We start from the raw sequence: 15,636 nt of genomic DNA on the forward strand, positions 1-15,636 counted from the left end.
TTGGGAAAGAACAACAAAAGGAACCAGAGCATGGGAGCTGCTGCCCTGCGTCGCCGGCTGGAAATGGGCAGGATGGATGGCATCTGCTCTTGCTTTCAGTGTTCTTAGCAGGATGCAGCCTTTGAGCTTTCTCTGCCCCAGATTTCCTGGGGGGTGCTGGAACATGTTAGTTGCTGGCTTGCGCCCTCCTGAGCACAAGCAGCTTCTGAAATGGGTACTCACCACTGTCAGCCAAACAGACCCATTCTCTGGGAGGACACAGGCACATGGCTTTCCAGTGGTGCCTGCATCAGATGCCCAACATGAGCTGTGTTGCAGGCAGCCGGTGCAGTTCCTGTTACTTAAAGCTGATCTGATTTCCCTTGTCAGCTGAGGGCATCAGTCCCCTCTTCTGTTCCACGATGAACCTTTGAAAGCCGGTTTAAAATTTCAAACACGTGCTTTAAATCTCTGAATAAGGTCGTGCCCCCTTTCATTGAGATCTCATTTTACATATTCTGAAGTTCCTGTGTTTCTGCTGTTTTTTCATTTTGGTTTGTGTTAAATGTTTGCCAAAAGATCATGAATTCTTCATTGGGAACTTTCATAAATGTCAAGCTCCTCCAAGGCCTATCAATACACCACATGCCCATAGGCATAGGCACAGGTGTATTAGAAACATGAGACATTTAGTGACTATGTGAAAAGCAATTGGGCTGATTTAGAAGATAAAAGTATAGAATAACTTTCTCTAGAGGGGACCTCTGGAAATTGTCCGAGCAAATACGCTGCTCAAAGCAAGACCAGTGTCCGGGGATTGCAAGGGGCCATTGGGAGATCTGGAGTTGTCTTTAGATGCCATACAAGGAAACAAACATACAAATGGACTAGTTAAAAAGCCGAAGACGACCTATTAAAACCCCTCCATGACCTTATCTTTTCTGCCTGTCGGGTGCAGTAGTGATTCATTGAAAGGGTAGATCTAACAGGATGAGAACTATCTTAAGGAACAGCTGACAATTAACTCACTATATTGCTCTAATCAAGCCATAAAAGGCCAAAATTTATCCTGCCAGCCCCATCTCTTGGCAGTGGTTTTCATTTGGTTATTATAGCGTCAGGGATGTCTCCTTCACAGTCCTTCTTATCTGTGGGCTCAGGGAACAGCTTAGTGATGTTGACTGAAATTCAGAGGAGTTAAGTTTAACTGTAGAGCTTGTGTCCTTGGGTCTTGGGGAGCCAGGTCTATATGAGAGATGACTGCTCCAGCAGGAACAGGGGAGTCTGGTGGGTACAGCCTGGGGTGGGATGTAGGAGATGCAAGGGCTGATTTGCACTCAGTTTTTCAGCCCTGACAACTGAAACTTGGCTGGATCCTCTTCTCCTGGTAATTTGAAAATAAGAAGATATCTTCTTTCTCACGCAACCCCTGAGGTCACTCCCAGGAGTGTTATTCGCATCCTGCCATCTGAGGGCAGGAGTATGTAACATGGGGCAGGAGTGGGAAGGGAAGGGAAGGGAAGGGAAGGGAAGGGAAGGGAAGGGAAGGGAAGGGAAGGGAAGGGAAGGGAAGGGAAGGGAAGGGAAGGGAAGGGAAGGGAAGGGAAGGGAAGGGAAGGGAAGGGAAGGGAAGGGAAGGGAAGGGAAGGGAAGGGAAGGGAAGGGAAGGGAAGGGAAGGGAAGGGAAGGGAAGGGAAGGGAAGGGAAGGGAAGGGAAGGGAAGGGAAGGGAAGGGAAGGGAAGGGAAGGGAAGGGAAGGGAAGGGAAGGGAAGGGAAGGGAAGGGAAGGGAAGGGAAGGGAAGGGAAGGGAAGGGAAGGGAAGGGAAGGGAAGGGAAGGGAAGGGAGTGCTGAAGTGTGGCCAGGGACTCCCTTAACTGGCAGCTTCTCTTTCTGGCAAAATTCCTGACAAAACAATAAGAAAAAAATCCTGTGCCTTGCCCACACCAGGCACCGATCCCCCAAGCCCCAGCAGAGACCTGCAGCAGTGCTGGCTCACCCTCGGGGCAGATGTGGGAGCTCGTACAGTAATCGGGCTCCGGGGCTGCTGGGGCCTTGTCTTTCCTCCTCTCTCCCCAAAGTCTCACATCCAGCACATAAACATTGCTGGCCCAAGGCTTCTCCATCAGCCACTAGTGATGTTCTCACTAGTGGTAATGGAGCAGGTCAGGCCCATAACTGCAGCAATAGGTCCTTAGTGAGCAGAACCTGAAGCAAGTTCATCAGCTGTCACTACTGACATGAATGAAATTCAGCTTGCCAGATGTTCTCTATATTTTTGTGTGTGATAAGTTCATCACCAAACTCCCCAGAACACCCTTTCTGTGCACAGATTGACCACCAGCAAAGCACTGAGGAACTTTTGTTTCCTCAGTGGGGCTGTGGAAGAGCACAAAGCCCAGCAACTTCTGGGCAGAAGCACATTTCACCTGAGCTGTCCCTGAGCATCAAAGCACGGAGTCTTGTGTTTGTCAGGCAAGAACTGTTCACCTGGTGACCAATCCTAATTGCTCCTGTTACATCCAAAGTGCACCAAGACATTTGCGTAATTATTTCCAACACATTGCGCAGAGTTTGTCTGGTGAGCCAAGCAAACAGTTACCAGCCTGGATGACAACCCAGGGCCCCAGACTGCACTGCTGGTAAATACACAAAACCCTCCTGTTCTGCCTCCTCGATGTGCTCCTGCTAATGGTGCTTCATATGGCTGGGATTGGATCCTTCAGATTGTAAATGGCATCCTCCTTTTGGGTCTTGTTTCCATGTCACTGTATTGCTCTAATCTGCATTTGCACTCTTTCAGAGTTTTGATTGCTCCTTTTTGTAGAGCAGCTTTCATTGAAATGCTGACAAAATGTGCTAATTCAGGATCTTTTCAAGGTAAAATAAACCAAAGAGCCACGCTGCAAATTCAACAGTAGTTATTCCGTGGTCTTCAAGAGAAAGTTCCTTCTCCCTGTCTGATTCCTAGGCTGTAATCTCACAAGAGAGATAGTGCCCTAACATTTGCATCTCTTGAGAGGAAGTTTATAGGTAGCAGGAAATGAGAAATTCCTGAGGCAGTCAGCGTCAAGTTATGCATGCAGATAGCTCTTAACTCTCTCTGTGCTTTTCACAAACCATTCTCTGATGGGATTGCTGGCAGTCAGAAGGCTGGATGCAGAGTATGGGGGAGATTAGGTCGTTTTATCCCACAGGATCTTCTGAGGGCTGGATCTCCTCAGAAGTGGGTCAGTAGCTGTTTCTGATCCTGGCTGTTCTGTCTGTCTTGGCTGTAGTTTGTTTGCTCCCTGCTTGCCCAAGTGAGCTGAAGTGACCTGCACTGCAGAAAGAATGTCATGGCCAGAATTCCCCCCAAGTCCTGATCCTCTCTTTGTGTTGCAGTCCTTTCTCCGTGGTTCCAGCCGAAGGAATTCTGGGCCCTGGTCACACCATGCAGGTGACAGTGGGATTTCACCCGCTGACGTGCGGTGACCATTTCGGGTCCCTGGTGGCGCGCTGCATAGGTGAGTGCTGGGCAACGCATGGGACACAGGACAGTTCTCCACCATCACTCCCTGTTCATCCCCCTCAATTCCCTCTAGATGTACCTCCTCTGTTCCAGCTCTGCCCCAAAGAAAACTGAAATAGCTGGTGTTTAAATGGTTGAAAAAGTGGATCCCCTCTAACAGGGCTGAGATTTTTGGAATTCTGTTTTGCTGGGTGTTGCAGAGTGGAGGAAGGAGGAACCCTGATTCTCCACTACTGTGTGGCTACGCCTGGGTGAAGTTTTATTTTACTCCTGGGCAGTGCTGTATGTGAGCTGCGAGGTCTCCATCAGACTCTCTCCAATGCAGTGTATTTCTTGCACACCTCTGTCCTGTATGCCGCTTCTCCACTGGCTTGTCACAGACCCTTTTACTATGTTGCCCTCTACACATCCATGCAGTTTTTGCCTAATAACATCTTCAGGCCCTCAAGTTCCTGTATGGTGACAAATCAAGACAAATTTTTCCTCGTCCCCATTTCCCAGGCCGTTCATGCTGTTGCAAACCTCTCACATCTCCCATTTGATTTCTAGACTGAGGAATCCCATTCAGACTTCATATAGAAGCTGCTCTGTACTTATTAATCTTTCCTTGTCCTTTTGTATTTAACCTGAAATGCTCCATCTTGGTTTTTGAGATCAGGACAATATGAAATATTTCAAGACTGATGGGGCTGTGGGTTTGGACAGGAAGATGACGATGATGATGATTTTTATGGTGTTCATTTTGTAGTGGTTTGTCATATTGCAAAGCCAGGCTGGTTGTGTTTCCTCTCCTGTGTCCCCTCCTGCTGTGGGCTGTCACTTCACCTGTTCCTCTGGGTCTCCTTTTTCTGCCCACATGCCCCCAGGCATATTTGCTTGTCAGCAACAAGGGATCCAAGGGATCAGGAGGGGCAGGAGTCTCGTGGGATGCGCAGGGGAGACCTCGGCAAGCCAGGATTGACCAGGGCTCCTCAGTGTCACCTGAAGGACTTTGATGCAGAAATCCCAGTGGTCTGAGTGGGTCACCTGAGCACATCTGACAAATCCCACTGTACATACTGTCACCTTGGGGCCAAATCTCTACAAACACCTTGGAAATAAGGTGGTTAAGGAGGTGCCCAGGACATCCTCACGCAGTACACACAGAGCTGTCAGGACGTGATAAATGTACTGATCCATGGAACTGCTAATACATTTAAAAGCTATGACACTTTCTTCCGTGACCTGTGGTTTGCTTTGTTCCTTGTGCTTCCATCAGCAACTGAGCTAGCTGAGCAAAGACTCTGCTTTGTTCCAGGTGAAGAAAGTTTCTTCACATTCCTTCGCGCAGAAGCTGCAGATGTCAACATTGGATTGAGCACATATTCCATGAAGGTTGAGAAGACTTTCATCACCACATCAAGCCACACAAGCATGTTCATCAGAAACAGGAGTAACATCACAGCCCACTTCCAGTGGAAGATGTTTCCTACTGAGGAAGCCGACAATGAAGAGAAGAGGAGGTTGGTTTGAAAGATACGTTTCAGTGAGATACATGGCCCAAGACTGAAACTAATGCATGGCCTCAGGGGGGTGTTGGTGATTTTGAATGGTTTAGGCCAAGTAAACCATCCCTGGCATTAGGGTGTGTGTCCCTGGGCTGCAGGAGCTCAGCACAGCATTCCAGTTCCATTTATACTCCAACCAAGGATGGCATTTTGGGAAGGAAAGGTTGATTGCAATGACTGGATTTCCTCAAGTTCTAATTGGGCTTTTGCCTCCCTAATCTTCTTCCTACATGACCTGGCAACATCCTTCAACGTTTCCTGAGTTGCCAGCCCCTCTTTGCAAAGGCGATACGCCCTCTTTTTTCCCCTTAGTTCCTTCCAAATCTCCTTGCCCATCCAGGCTCGTTGTCTTCCCTGTCAGCTCATCTTTCAGCACACAGGGACAGTCTGTTCCTGTGCCTTCAAGACTTCTTTCTTGAAGTATGTCCATCCTTCCTGTACCCCTTTGTTTGTAAAGGCTGTTTCCCATGGTCCTCTCCAAAACAATCTCTTGAACAGGCCGAAGGCTGCCTTCCAGAAGACCAGAGTGGAAGTTTTGTTGATGCCCCTCCTTGTTTCACTGAATGTTGAAAACTCTGTTATTTCACAGTCACTGTACCCCCAGACAGTGGTGAACAGATGAAGTTCTTTTAGTTCTTAGGGAATCTCCTGGTGATATCCAGTACCTGGATCCCAGGGAGGCAGCAGGCTTCCCTGTGGAACGGATCCGCTCGATATACAGGGCCCTCATTTCCCCTTAGAAGGGATTCACTTACTACCACTACCCTTCTTTTCTTCGTAATACTTTTTTCCAATTACATTTATTTTCATGCCAGTTTGTGTCCTAGCCTGTCACCAGGACATTTTGTTTTTCCTTACTTCCAGTCTTAGGGATGGTGTTAGCTCTAAGGCCTACTCTCCTGCTGTCAGAGATGCTTTTGAGATCTCAGAGCAGAGAGGACTTTTTTTTATGAGAGGAGCTAGTGCAGGATCCTTTCCCTCTCTGGCCATTCTACTACCATGCACTGGGATGGGACCCAAAAAGCTCTGGATCCTGAAAAGATGATCTCTCCAGGAGTTTGCTGTCTGTCTCCTGCACCAAGAAGTCCCTTCCCCTCTCACAGCCTCTGTTTTCATGCATATAAAACCTTGGATGTCACTGAAGGGATGCGGTGCCTGAATTCATCAATTTCCTTTGGAAGTACTCTGGGATGCTCTTGTGAAAGGCAGAGTAGGGAACAGGGCAGGTCCAAAATGGAAGAAACAAAGAGCGATGCTGGTAACACGTAACCACAACCCAGCTTCGTCTCCCTTTCCCAGGGAAGTCCTGCAGTGGGTGCTCCGTGATCTTTATCTGCTTCCCCCGAGCAGCTCAGTGGTAGGAAAAGCCAGCTGAGGTGGCTGGTGGATTCTCCCTCAGTTTTGGCAGAGGCTTTGAGGCAGGAGATTCTCTTGAGGGATGCTGGCTTTCCAAAGCTCTCCTGAGCTAGCAAGTGTGGAGTAAAGCTACCTGCTGAGCTTGTGCACAACAAGTTATCTTCTGATCCGATTGGGACCCTCGTGGCTTGGGGTCAGCCCTTGCTGGGGAGCTGCCGCTCCTCCCCAAGTGCTTTGCTCTCCCGCACTTTCGCTTCTCTCTGCAAATATATTAAATGACCTGCTGGCTTTGTCTCTCCCTGCGGCTGCAGGCAGTGTGATTTGCTGGAGCCACCACCAAAGGTCTGGATGGAAGACTTCATGGAGGAGAAAAAAATAAAGAAGGTGAAGGGCTTTTGTGAAAATCGCACCTCCCTCCTGAGCCAAAAGGTCCAGGAGGAGAAGGCAAAGGTGCAAGAAGACCCCCTGCTGTTCTCCAATGACTTTTTTTTCATTGAGCCAATGGTAAGTGATAGCTGAGAACCTCATTTTCCTCCTCTTCCTTCTCTTCCTTCTCTTTCTCCTCGTCCTCCTCCTCTTCCTTCTCCTCCTTCTCTTTCTCCTCGTCCTCCTCCTCTTCCTTCTCCTCCTTCTCCTCCTTCTCCTCCTCCTCCTCTTCCTCCTCCTCTTCCTCCTCCTCTTCCTTCTCCTCCTCCTCCTCCTCTTCCTCCTCCAGCCCACCCTACCCCCGCCCCTTCCCCCGGGTGCGGTCACTCAGCAGGTCCTCAGCTGGCTCGGTGTGCTCAGAGGGAGGACATGGAGTTTCTGGTGCGGCTGCAGAGCTCACTGCTGAAAGTATTTCTGCCCTGCAGGCTCAAGGCAGGGCTGGGAGCCTGACAAAGCTGAGCTCTGCTGCCAGGGCTCGAGCTCAGGGCACTCCGTGTCCTTGAAGTGTCCACAGGGAGCAGTTTTTGTAGGTAGGGGCTCCCCCGACACGTGCTGCTGCGTGGGGTTCAGCGGAGGGTGTTGGAGCAGTGCCAGTTCACGGATTGACCTGAAGCATGCAAGGGTTCGCTGGGAAAAGGAGGCCAAATTCAGCCCAAGGTTAATCGTAGAAATGCCTGTCCCTTCCTCTAACCACGACTCGCACTGTTTGTGAGTCTCCCAGTGTCATCTGTGAGCCTGGACACAAGGGTGGGAGGTTATAATGGGCATCTTGAGTTCTCTTGCACACGGGGACAGTAAACCTTTTCTTTTTCTGTTTATGCAAGCAAACGCCCATGTCCTCCCATCAGCCAGAGCCCTGATTCTGAGTATTGGCATTGTGAGAGATGATGAATGCCTGGTGTCTGCACAGTGCAAAATCCCTTCTCATCCTGGAGTAAATCCTAGAATAATCCCAACCTCTGCTTTCTTTGAAAAAAGGTTAAACTAATATTTTTCTTTCCAAGGAAGGGGATCGTGTTCTTGGTTACTCCTATGGCCCGTCTAAGGCCAAGAGCCACCAGTGCACAATGGCAGTTAGGTACCACTGTAGCTGACTGCAGCATGATGTGACCAGGAGCTTGTGTCAGAGCAGCAGGAACATTGTGGAGAGTGGGGGCTGATCAGCTGAGCATTGAGAGCGCCCAGTGGTGTGTTGAGCTGGGTTTAGAGTGTTTCCTTGGGCTCCTTATGTTGTTCACTCATCACTGATGCTCTGAAGAAAGGCTTAGAGGAGTGGTTGAAAACAAGAAGTGTGAAGTTTGAAGATAAATCTTTTTCTGTCTCTTTCTGTTTCAGGAGGGAGAGATTGGGCCACGTTGTTCGGCTGAAATCAAGGTGACCTTTAAACCCCTGGAAGCACTGGAGTATCAGAGTGTGGCCTACTGTGACATCTCAGGTACAGCTCCTTTCCCCTGTTTCTCTCACCCACAGTGAAGCCATGGAGCAAGCCTGAGCCCACTGGGCTCCCATGTAACTGCTGGGAAGAGTTCCTGGTCAGCAGGGCAGTGCTGGCACATCCCCAGTGTCCCTGCAGCTTCCAGGGAGTTTCCCATGCAAGGCCAGGGCTCGGAACACCTGTGTCTGGATTGCTGATCCCAGAACAACCCAGGCAGTGCAGGGAGATGTTTTCATGGCACGGCTTTGCCAGCATTTCCTCAAAGGCCAAGGAGCTGCAGAGCAGAACAGCTTTAGTGAACAAGCACTAAGCCCCTCTAGACCACTGGCCTCCAGGATGGGTCCATTTGACATGGATCCACCATCAGGCAGTCGGAGCTGAGTTAGAAATGTGCTCCCTGAGCCTGGGTCACCTCCAGACACCACCAGGCCAGCGGAGGCGGAGCCCCGCTGAGCCCAGGGTGTTGGTAGAAGGACCACCCTTGGCCAGCACCTGCTTCTCTCCCTGTGTGGGAATTGTCACCTTGCAGCTCTCAGTCTGTGCAAACAGAACACAGTGCCGAGTGTCAGAAGTGGAGGACAGCAGTCCTGTGCTGCTGGGCCAGGTGGTTTGGCAGTTGTTGCCTGGCAGTTTGCCAGGTAGCAATTGCCAAAGTCTTCGTGAGCTTTGTGCCTTCAATGAATGGATTTCAAAGCTCCTCTAAGTGCATGGGGAGGAAACCCTAGAGTCATAGTATGTTAAGGATGGAACGGACCTCAAAGACTGTCTAGTGCCAAGGCCCCTGCCATGGGCAGGGACACCTCCCACTAGACCAGGTAGCTCCAAGCCCCATCCAGCCTGGCTTTGAACACTTTCAGGGCTGGAACCTCCACAACTCCCCTGGGGAACCTACTCCAGCGTCTCACCACCTCACAGTAAAAAAATTCTTCTCAATATCTAACCTAAATTTCCTTTCTTTCAATTTATACCTGTCACTCCTTGGCCTGTCGCTACAGGACACCAGAGATGTTTTAAACTCAGCAAACTGGTGGCTAAAATTGGAAACCAGACCAAGGAATGGGTTAGAAATTGCAAGTCAGCCCCAGGGGATATCTCCTGAGGGAAGAGAAGGGTCCATATCTTCTGCTGCAGCATCAAGAGCTGGTTGCATGCAGCTCAGAATCAGGGTCTAGCATTGAGGCAGCCTGGAAAATCCAGTAGAACAGAGGGAATTATTGTACTGAAATGGACATCTCTCCCCAGGCCGTGAGAGCAGGCTGGCCCTGCACCTCAGAGGGGAAGGCCGCAGACCCTTGGTTGAACTCAGCTGTGATACCCTGAACCTTGGGGAAGTTTTTGTCAAAACCGCCCACACCCATGAGGTGAGCACCAGGGGTTGGGATGGATCCTGATGGCTCCTGAGGCAGCAGCAAGCCTGGTGGACCTGTGGAATTCCTGGCAACCTGGGCAGTTGTGAGCAGGGAATAGCTGATGTACTGGTCAAATCTGGGCGCGGGGGGGAAGGGGGTGTTCCAGAAAAATGTGTCTGTTGTTCATGAAGCCCCAGTCCCTTCTTTTGGGCAGCCTTCCATAGGGATCAGCTGGGAGGCTTCCTGCAAAACAACCCCTTTTGACCCAACGCTGGGTCAAAAAGCTGTTCAGAGGCTTTTGTGGCAGCACCAGACACAAGGCACCTTTGTACTGGGCTGTTCAGAAGCAGCTGGGACAAGCTGGCTACATTTGAGCTTCAGTCCACCGCAAACAATTTTTAGTCAAGTGTCTCCTGCTCATTCCTGGAAGTCACAGGAAAGCCATCCAGCCTCCTGGCTCAGTGCAGGCCCTTGCAAAGGGCTTGAGGATTCTTTCCCTTGCTGTCCAATCCCTCACCACACTTCAGGCTTGGTGCATCTCTGGCTCTACAAAGAGAAAAGTGTTCCTGGGAATAAAGCAAAAGATTTTTCTACCTATTTGCCTCCCCCCTGTTGGGGGTCAAGTTTGCAAAAAAAAAAGAGAGAGCAACTGAAAGAGGCAGAAAACGAGGCACTACATCATGCCAGACACTTTCAGAAGTTTGGTTGTGGAAGGGAAAGACACGTTGAGTTTTCTTACCAAAAGATGGCGCTGTCTGTACATTTTGATGTTGATGCCTCCTTCTCAGTGTATTGTTTTCACGGTATGGGAAAAGGTAAATGCGTAGATACGGTACTGCTGGAGCTGCGCTGACTGGGGCAGCAGCAGCTCTGTGGTGATTCACTACGCAGCTGCAATCACCCCACGTTGCTCTCAGGGCCAGGTCTGAATGAGCTTGGTGCTACTGACCAGAGGTGGACTGCTCTGTGTCCGTGGGGTAACCCCAGGGTGACTCCAGTTATGTGGAGTTATGTGAGCTTCGCATGAAAACCCAAAGGCAGAACTTGTCCTGTTGTATTTTTTTGACTTCTGCCGTCCAGCAGCACAAAGCATCTTCTGCCTTTTCTGGGTGTTAATTGCGCCATTAGAAAATGACTCCCAAGAAGGGAAGATTTCACGTGTACTTGCATTTTGTTTTCTTGCTGCTGCAGGTGAAACTGATGAACAAAGGAGTTCTTGATGCTCCCTTCACCTATATCCCTTCAAACACGGAAGTGGGCTGCTGCTTCAAGTTTGTACCCGAGGAGGGCCTCATTGCACCAGGTGGGATCCAGACTATTCAGATCTCCTTGGATGCCGCCGTGTTGGGGCGGTTTGAGGAACCATTCCAGTTCCGTGTGGCTGGATCTCCTACGCCTGTGATCCTGACCATCGAGTAAGGACTCTGGGAGCTTACTCTGGGTGGGCACATCTGTAGCTGTCTCTGGGACATCCCCCACCTACCTCATTTTGGGGCCGGGCAGAGAAAAAAGATGTTTCCTGAGGTCTTAATCTCTGCTCTGATCCTGGCATTGCCTTAGTGTGGGGGTGCCTGCTGCCCTGTGTGGTACCCAGGAGCTGGAATGACTCCTCCCTGCAGGGATGTCCCTCTGCCTTGGGCCATGGCAGGCAGTGGCATGGATCAGCTTTGGGCAGTAGCTGCTCTGGGATGTCCCCCCTGAGCACCCAGCAAGGCCCCCAGGGCTTTGGAGATGGGCCAGCCTGGGTGATTCTCCACCAGCAGCAGTGTTTTGAAAAACTTCTGTTAATAATCCATCCCAAACGGGCAGCAGCAGCCTCAGCTCACCTCTCATGGCCATGCATGGAGGCAGGCTGTGCTCCGAGCTCCTGTGCAGAGTGCTCTGCTACCTCCTTTCCACAGCCAGGAAAAGGCTGATGTGGGAGACAGGGAACTGTGCAGCAGGAACCATCCCAAGGACATGGGCTTCATCCCATAATCCTGGCCCTGCAGAAGGGAGAAGGGGTGATGATGGGGGAGGCAGAGCTCAGTCCTCAGGACCACAGCAGCAAGAGGGCTTGTCCCTGCTAGCCTGAGGCGTGTGCTGGTAGGATAACGTAGTGTAAGCAGGAAAGCTGATGCTGGCTGCTCTGGAGCTTTGGAGCTAGGCTGCTGCTGTTGGGAGGCACTGGATCAGGGCAATAAAGAAATGAAAGCAATCTGCAGTTGATTATACCAATAAGATAAGGGAGATGGATTAAAAATAACATGAAACTTATTACTTAGCAGGAGAACAGTGTTGACTAGGTCTGCCCATAGTAGAGAAACAACTACACTGGCTTTGCTTTTGGAGAAAAAGTGCTGCTATTTTGATTTTGGAAATCAAGAGGGAACCTTTCACCATCAAATAATTGATTCTCCTCTGTCCTTCCCCAAACTGGTCATGCGTGGGATGTTATTCCATAAGCAGCTTTCTCCTTGAGCAAGAGAAGGTGTCTCTTGTTGAGATGTGTAGAGCGGAGCCAGGGACAATCCTGTGAACACAGTAGAAGACACAGTTCACTGGTCCTTGACTTTTAACCAAAAGGCAGGGTGCGCATTAATTGGCGTCAACCATGAAATAAACTCGTGTTGGGCAGCTTCAAGTGCTGCCTTCAGTGGATGTTGGTGACTTTTAGTGCCTGTCTGCTGAGTTCAAGGCCAGGGGAGGAGGTGTGGTAGATTCAGGACACCCATGTTTGGTTGTTTAAGCTATTGCTCCTGGCTGTGCCAGCTGGTGCACTAGTGACAAGCTGGTCCTTTCCTCTAGGATTCATCTGTCCACTGTGTAGAACTGTTAATGCTCTTTTTGGAGGATGTTTGGGGCTCCCCTGGCTTCATGTCTCAAAACTCTGTCTGTAATGATTGTGTGGGTCAAAATCTCCTGAGAAAGCTCCTCCATTGGAAGACCAGTTACAGCCAAGTAGCAAAGCAGGGAACCTGTGGCTGGAAAGGCTGGTTACAGAAGTTTGTGGGGACACCTTTATGTCCATCCCATTACAGATGGGGAAACTGAGGCACGGAGACAGGTCTGGGTGGGTGTTCAGGGTCCCTCATGGGACCACCGGCAACTTGGGGGCTTTTCCTGCCTGCCCTGTGTCCAAAGCCCCATCAGTGGCTGTGGGCTGCTGGCCTCTTGGCTTTAGCTGCCTCCTGTGCACATGGACACTGTGCTGAGCACATGGTGGTGTGTTGATTTGAAACCCACGATGCCCCTGACACCAGGTTTTGTGCCCCCAAGCCATGACAGCCAGAGGCTTTGCAATTCCCTTTAACGCAGCCATTTCCTCCTGTGTCCCTGTCATCGCAGGGGGTGTGTCGTTGGGCCGACTTTACACTTCGACACCGATGAGCTCGACTTCGGTGACATCTCCTTTGGTGAGCGTTCCCTGCGCTGGGACACAGCGGGAGGGATCTGTGTGCTCCAAAATGGAGCACTTGAACGTAAAAGCATCCAGCACTGCTCATGTTCTGCCACAACAGCCTCTTCAGGGTGTGAACTGCAGGTGCCTCAGGTAGCATTTTGCCATTGTGGGATCAAATAGGAGCAAGTATTTTCTGGTGTCTCTGTCCTGGTTTAAAAGACAGATTCTGCCAAGGAAGGTGGCAATCTTCACGGAATGGAATGATGACCCTCCTCTCTCCAAATTACTATACCTTTGAAATTACAGGGCTTCCAGGCAAAAATATGGAAAAGGAATAGCAGTTCGTTACTAGAATATATCAGGACAGCACAGACGACAACGCAATGCCAGAAGTTTCCAACCCACCGAGTCCTGTTTTCCCCTTTGGTGTGGTTATGATCACAGGCTGGAGGAGCGGTGGGCTCTGGCAGGGCAGTGATTTCCCTCCCAGCCGGCACGGGCAGGGAGGGAAGGAGGAAATCGCTGCTTTTGCAAACTACGGGCAGCAGGAGATGTGGGCACTGGCAATCGGGAGCAGGCAGAAGCGGGGACGGCGGGCAGGTTCGATCACGGTGCTGAGCCCGGCGTCAAGCGCACGACGTCCCGCAGCAGCACGCTGCCGACCTTCCCGAGCCCCGCGCGGAAGGACGGAAAGGTCTGCCCCCTGCAAACCTCGGCTCCGACTTCACAACCGCCCGCGGCATCACGGCACAGCTCCCAAAGAGCCCCGGATGGAAAAGCCCACCCGCACAGCCGAGACCACCCCAAACCTCCTGTATTTCCCTTCCCAGACTGAGGCCAAAATTCACTACGAAACCTAAACTCATAACAATGAAGTTGTTGAACGTTTTAAGAAAACTAATTGCCTCTCCTGATCTGCTTCTTCGCCACCCTGCATCACCACTGAGGCACTGGTTAAGTTGCCTTTTGAATAAATGAAACAAGAAAGGCAACAGGTAGAAACGCATTCCTAAGGTCTCTTCAGCTGAAGGCAGCTGTTGTATCTTTGCTTCTTTTTAACTGTTGTTGACTGTTGTCTGCATGTGGTGACCTCAGTCTCATTTGAGGTTTTGACATCTGTGTTTGTCCCTTTTGTGCTTCTCTTGCCTCCCTGCTGGAGTCACTGCTGGAGCCGGCAGTGATTACTGTTGATGGGCACAGAGAAGCTCTGGGCTGCGCCTGCAGTTGTTTTTTTCCCCCACCTGTGTTCAAATGACTCTTGGTGAGCAGGCCTGGGGAGAAGTCTCCTCCCCACAGAGCTGGCCAGCCAGTCCACTGCAGAGCGGGTTGTGGCTGGTGTCCGGGCTCTGCAGGACATCCCCACCATGCGTGGCACTATCTCTGGCTTTCCAATATGGAAAGCAAATCTCAGAGTTAAGGTGGGGTAAACCCTTGCAGGCAGCAATCACAGTGAGTAGTATGGGTGCGATGTCCCCGCTTGTTGGGTCAAGGCTCGGGTTTGCCTCCAGCTGAGTGGGCTCTGAGCTGTCACATGCCCAGTCTGTTTGGCCCAAACCAAAAGACGCCTTAAGAATTCTGCAGAGAGAAACTGCATTAGGGTGCTTTGCATCACGTTCTAGTTCCTGATTCCATCCTCACTTTCTTCTGCTGTAGCTTCTTCTCAATGGCGACTCACTCTTTATGTATCTTGAAAAGGGTAGGAGTGTTGGCAGACTTAACAGGGAATTTTACAGTTTGAATTTTCAGAGGAAATGCTTGGTCTGGGTGCACAGTCATCAGGGAGAAATAACTGGTGCTGGTTTGGGGCAGGTGAGGGAGCTTCTCCCCATCAGAAAGAGAGAAGCTTGCAGTGTTGAGCAGGGCTAAGAGCAGGCATTTTCAAGGCTGCAGTCTGGAATCAGTGTTAAAGGGAACTAAGTGACGACTAATTCCTCTTGCAGCTTCTCAGTAATCTGTAGTTCAGATAATAAAGAGCTAAACTCCAATCACGCTTTCATGCTACCAGGGTATTCCCACCAGGAGTCACGACATAACTGGTGCCTAAATGGATATTTGTGTCCTTTTCCTAGGCTTTCCCTACACCAAGACCTGTCGCCTCACTAACACCTCGCGGGTGCCGGACGATGGCACTCAGCCTGCTGTTAGCAGCTTTGAGCAAATACTCAGCGACAGTGAGCCCTCCTGGAGGGAGGGAATTCATTTTTCTGTGAAGCCACGGGAGTTTACAATGAACCCCAGCGAAAGGACCCTCCAATCCCAGGAACACCAGGATATCGAGGTATGGGAAGAGTCCAGCCACACACACTTCAGCAGCGGGTCTGACGCTTCACGGGAGTGTGGGAGGGCTTTAGCTCTGATGCCAGCTCTGATCATCGTGTGAGCGAGGATCTGCACTGGCGTGGGGCCTCTGTGAGCTGGGTTACTCGGGATGTTCCTGAAGGAGCACTGATTTGTTTCCAAAATCACAAGCTGAAATCATGTCCCATAATGGTCAAGTACTGAAGGCATTTTGGTGTTTTTGAGAGCAATGTCTTTGATTGCAAGTGGGCAGAGGACGGACGTGGACCAAAGGTGGCTGTTAGACAGATGTCATTATATAAAGCAATTTGCTTTTCTTCTTGGTCTCATTTCTCCTGTCCTGGGGAGTAGAAT

The 15,636-nt window shown here is 50.5% G+C and overlaps 1 protein-coding gene across 1 annotated transcript in view; it reads left to right on the forward strand.

Annotated features, from left to right (window-relative positions):
* LOC136296097 (hydrocephalus-inducing protein homolog) overlaps positions 1-15,636 on the forward strand; it is an 88,571-nt gene that overhangs the window by 31,266 nt on the left and 41,669 nt on the right. The window contains 6 exon segments of the mRNA XM_066194920.1: positions 6,704-6,896; positions 8,154-8,253; positions 9,496-9,614; positions 10,794-11,017; positions 12,930-12,997; positions 15,054-15,262. Of these exon segments, the coding sequence (XP_066051017.1) occupies positions 6,704-6,896; positions 8,154-8,253; positions 9,496-9,614; positions 10,794-11,017; positions 12,930-12,997; positions 15,054-15,262 (913 nt within the window).

The sequence above is a fragment of the Chamaea fasciata genome, unplaced genomic scaffold (genome assembly GCF_029207755.1).
Source record: "Chamaea fasciata isolate MVZ Bird 193981 ecotype frontalis unplaced genomic scaffold, bChaFas1.0.hap1 SCAF_12, whole genome shotgun sequence".
Taxonomy (NCBI): domain Eukaryota; kingdom Metazoa; phylum Chordata; class Aves; order Passeriformes; family Sylviidae; genus Chamaea; species Chamaea fasciata.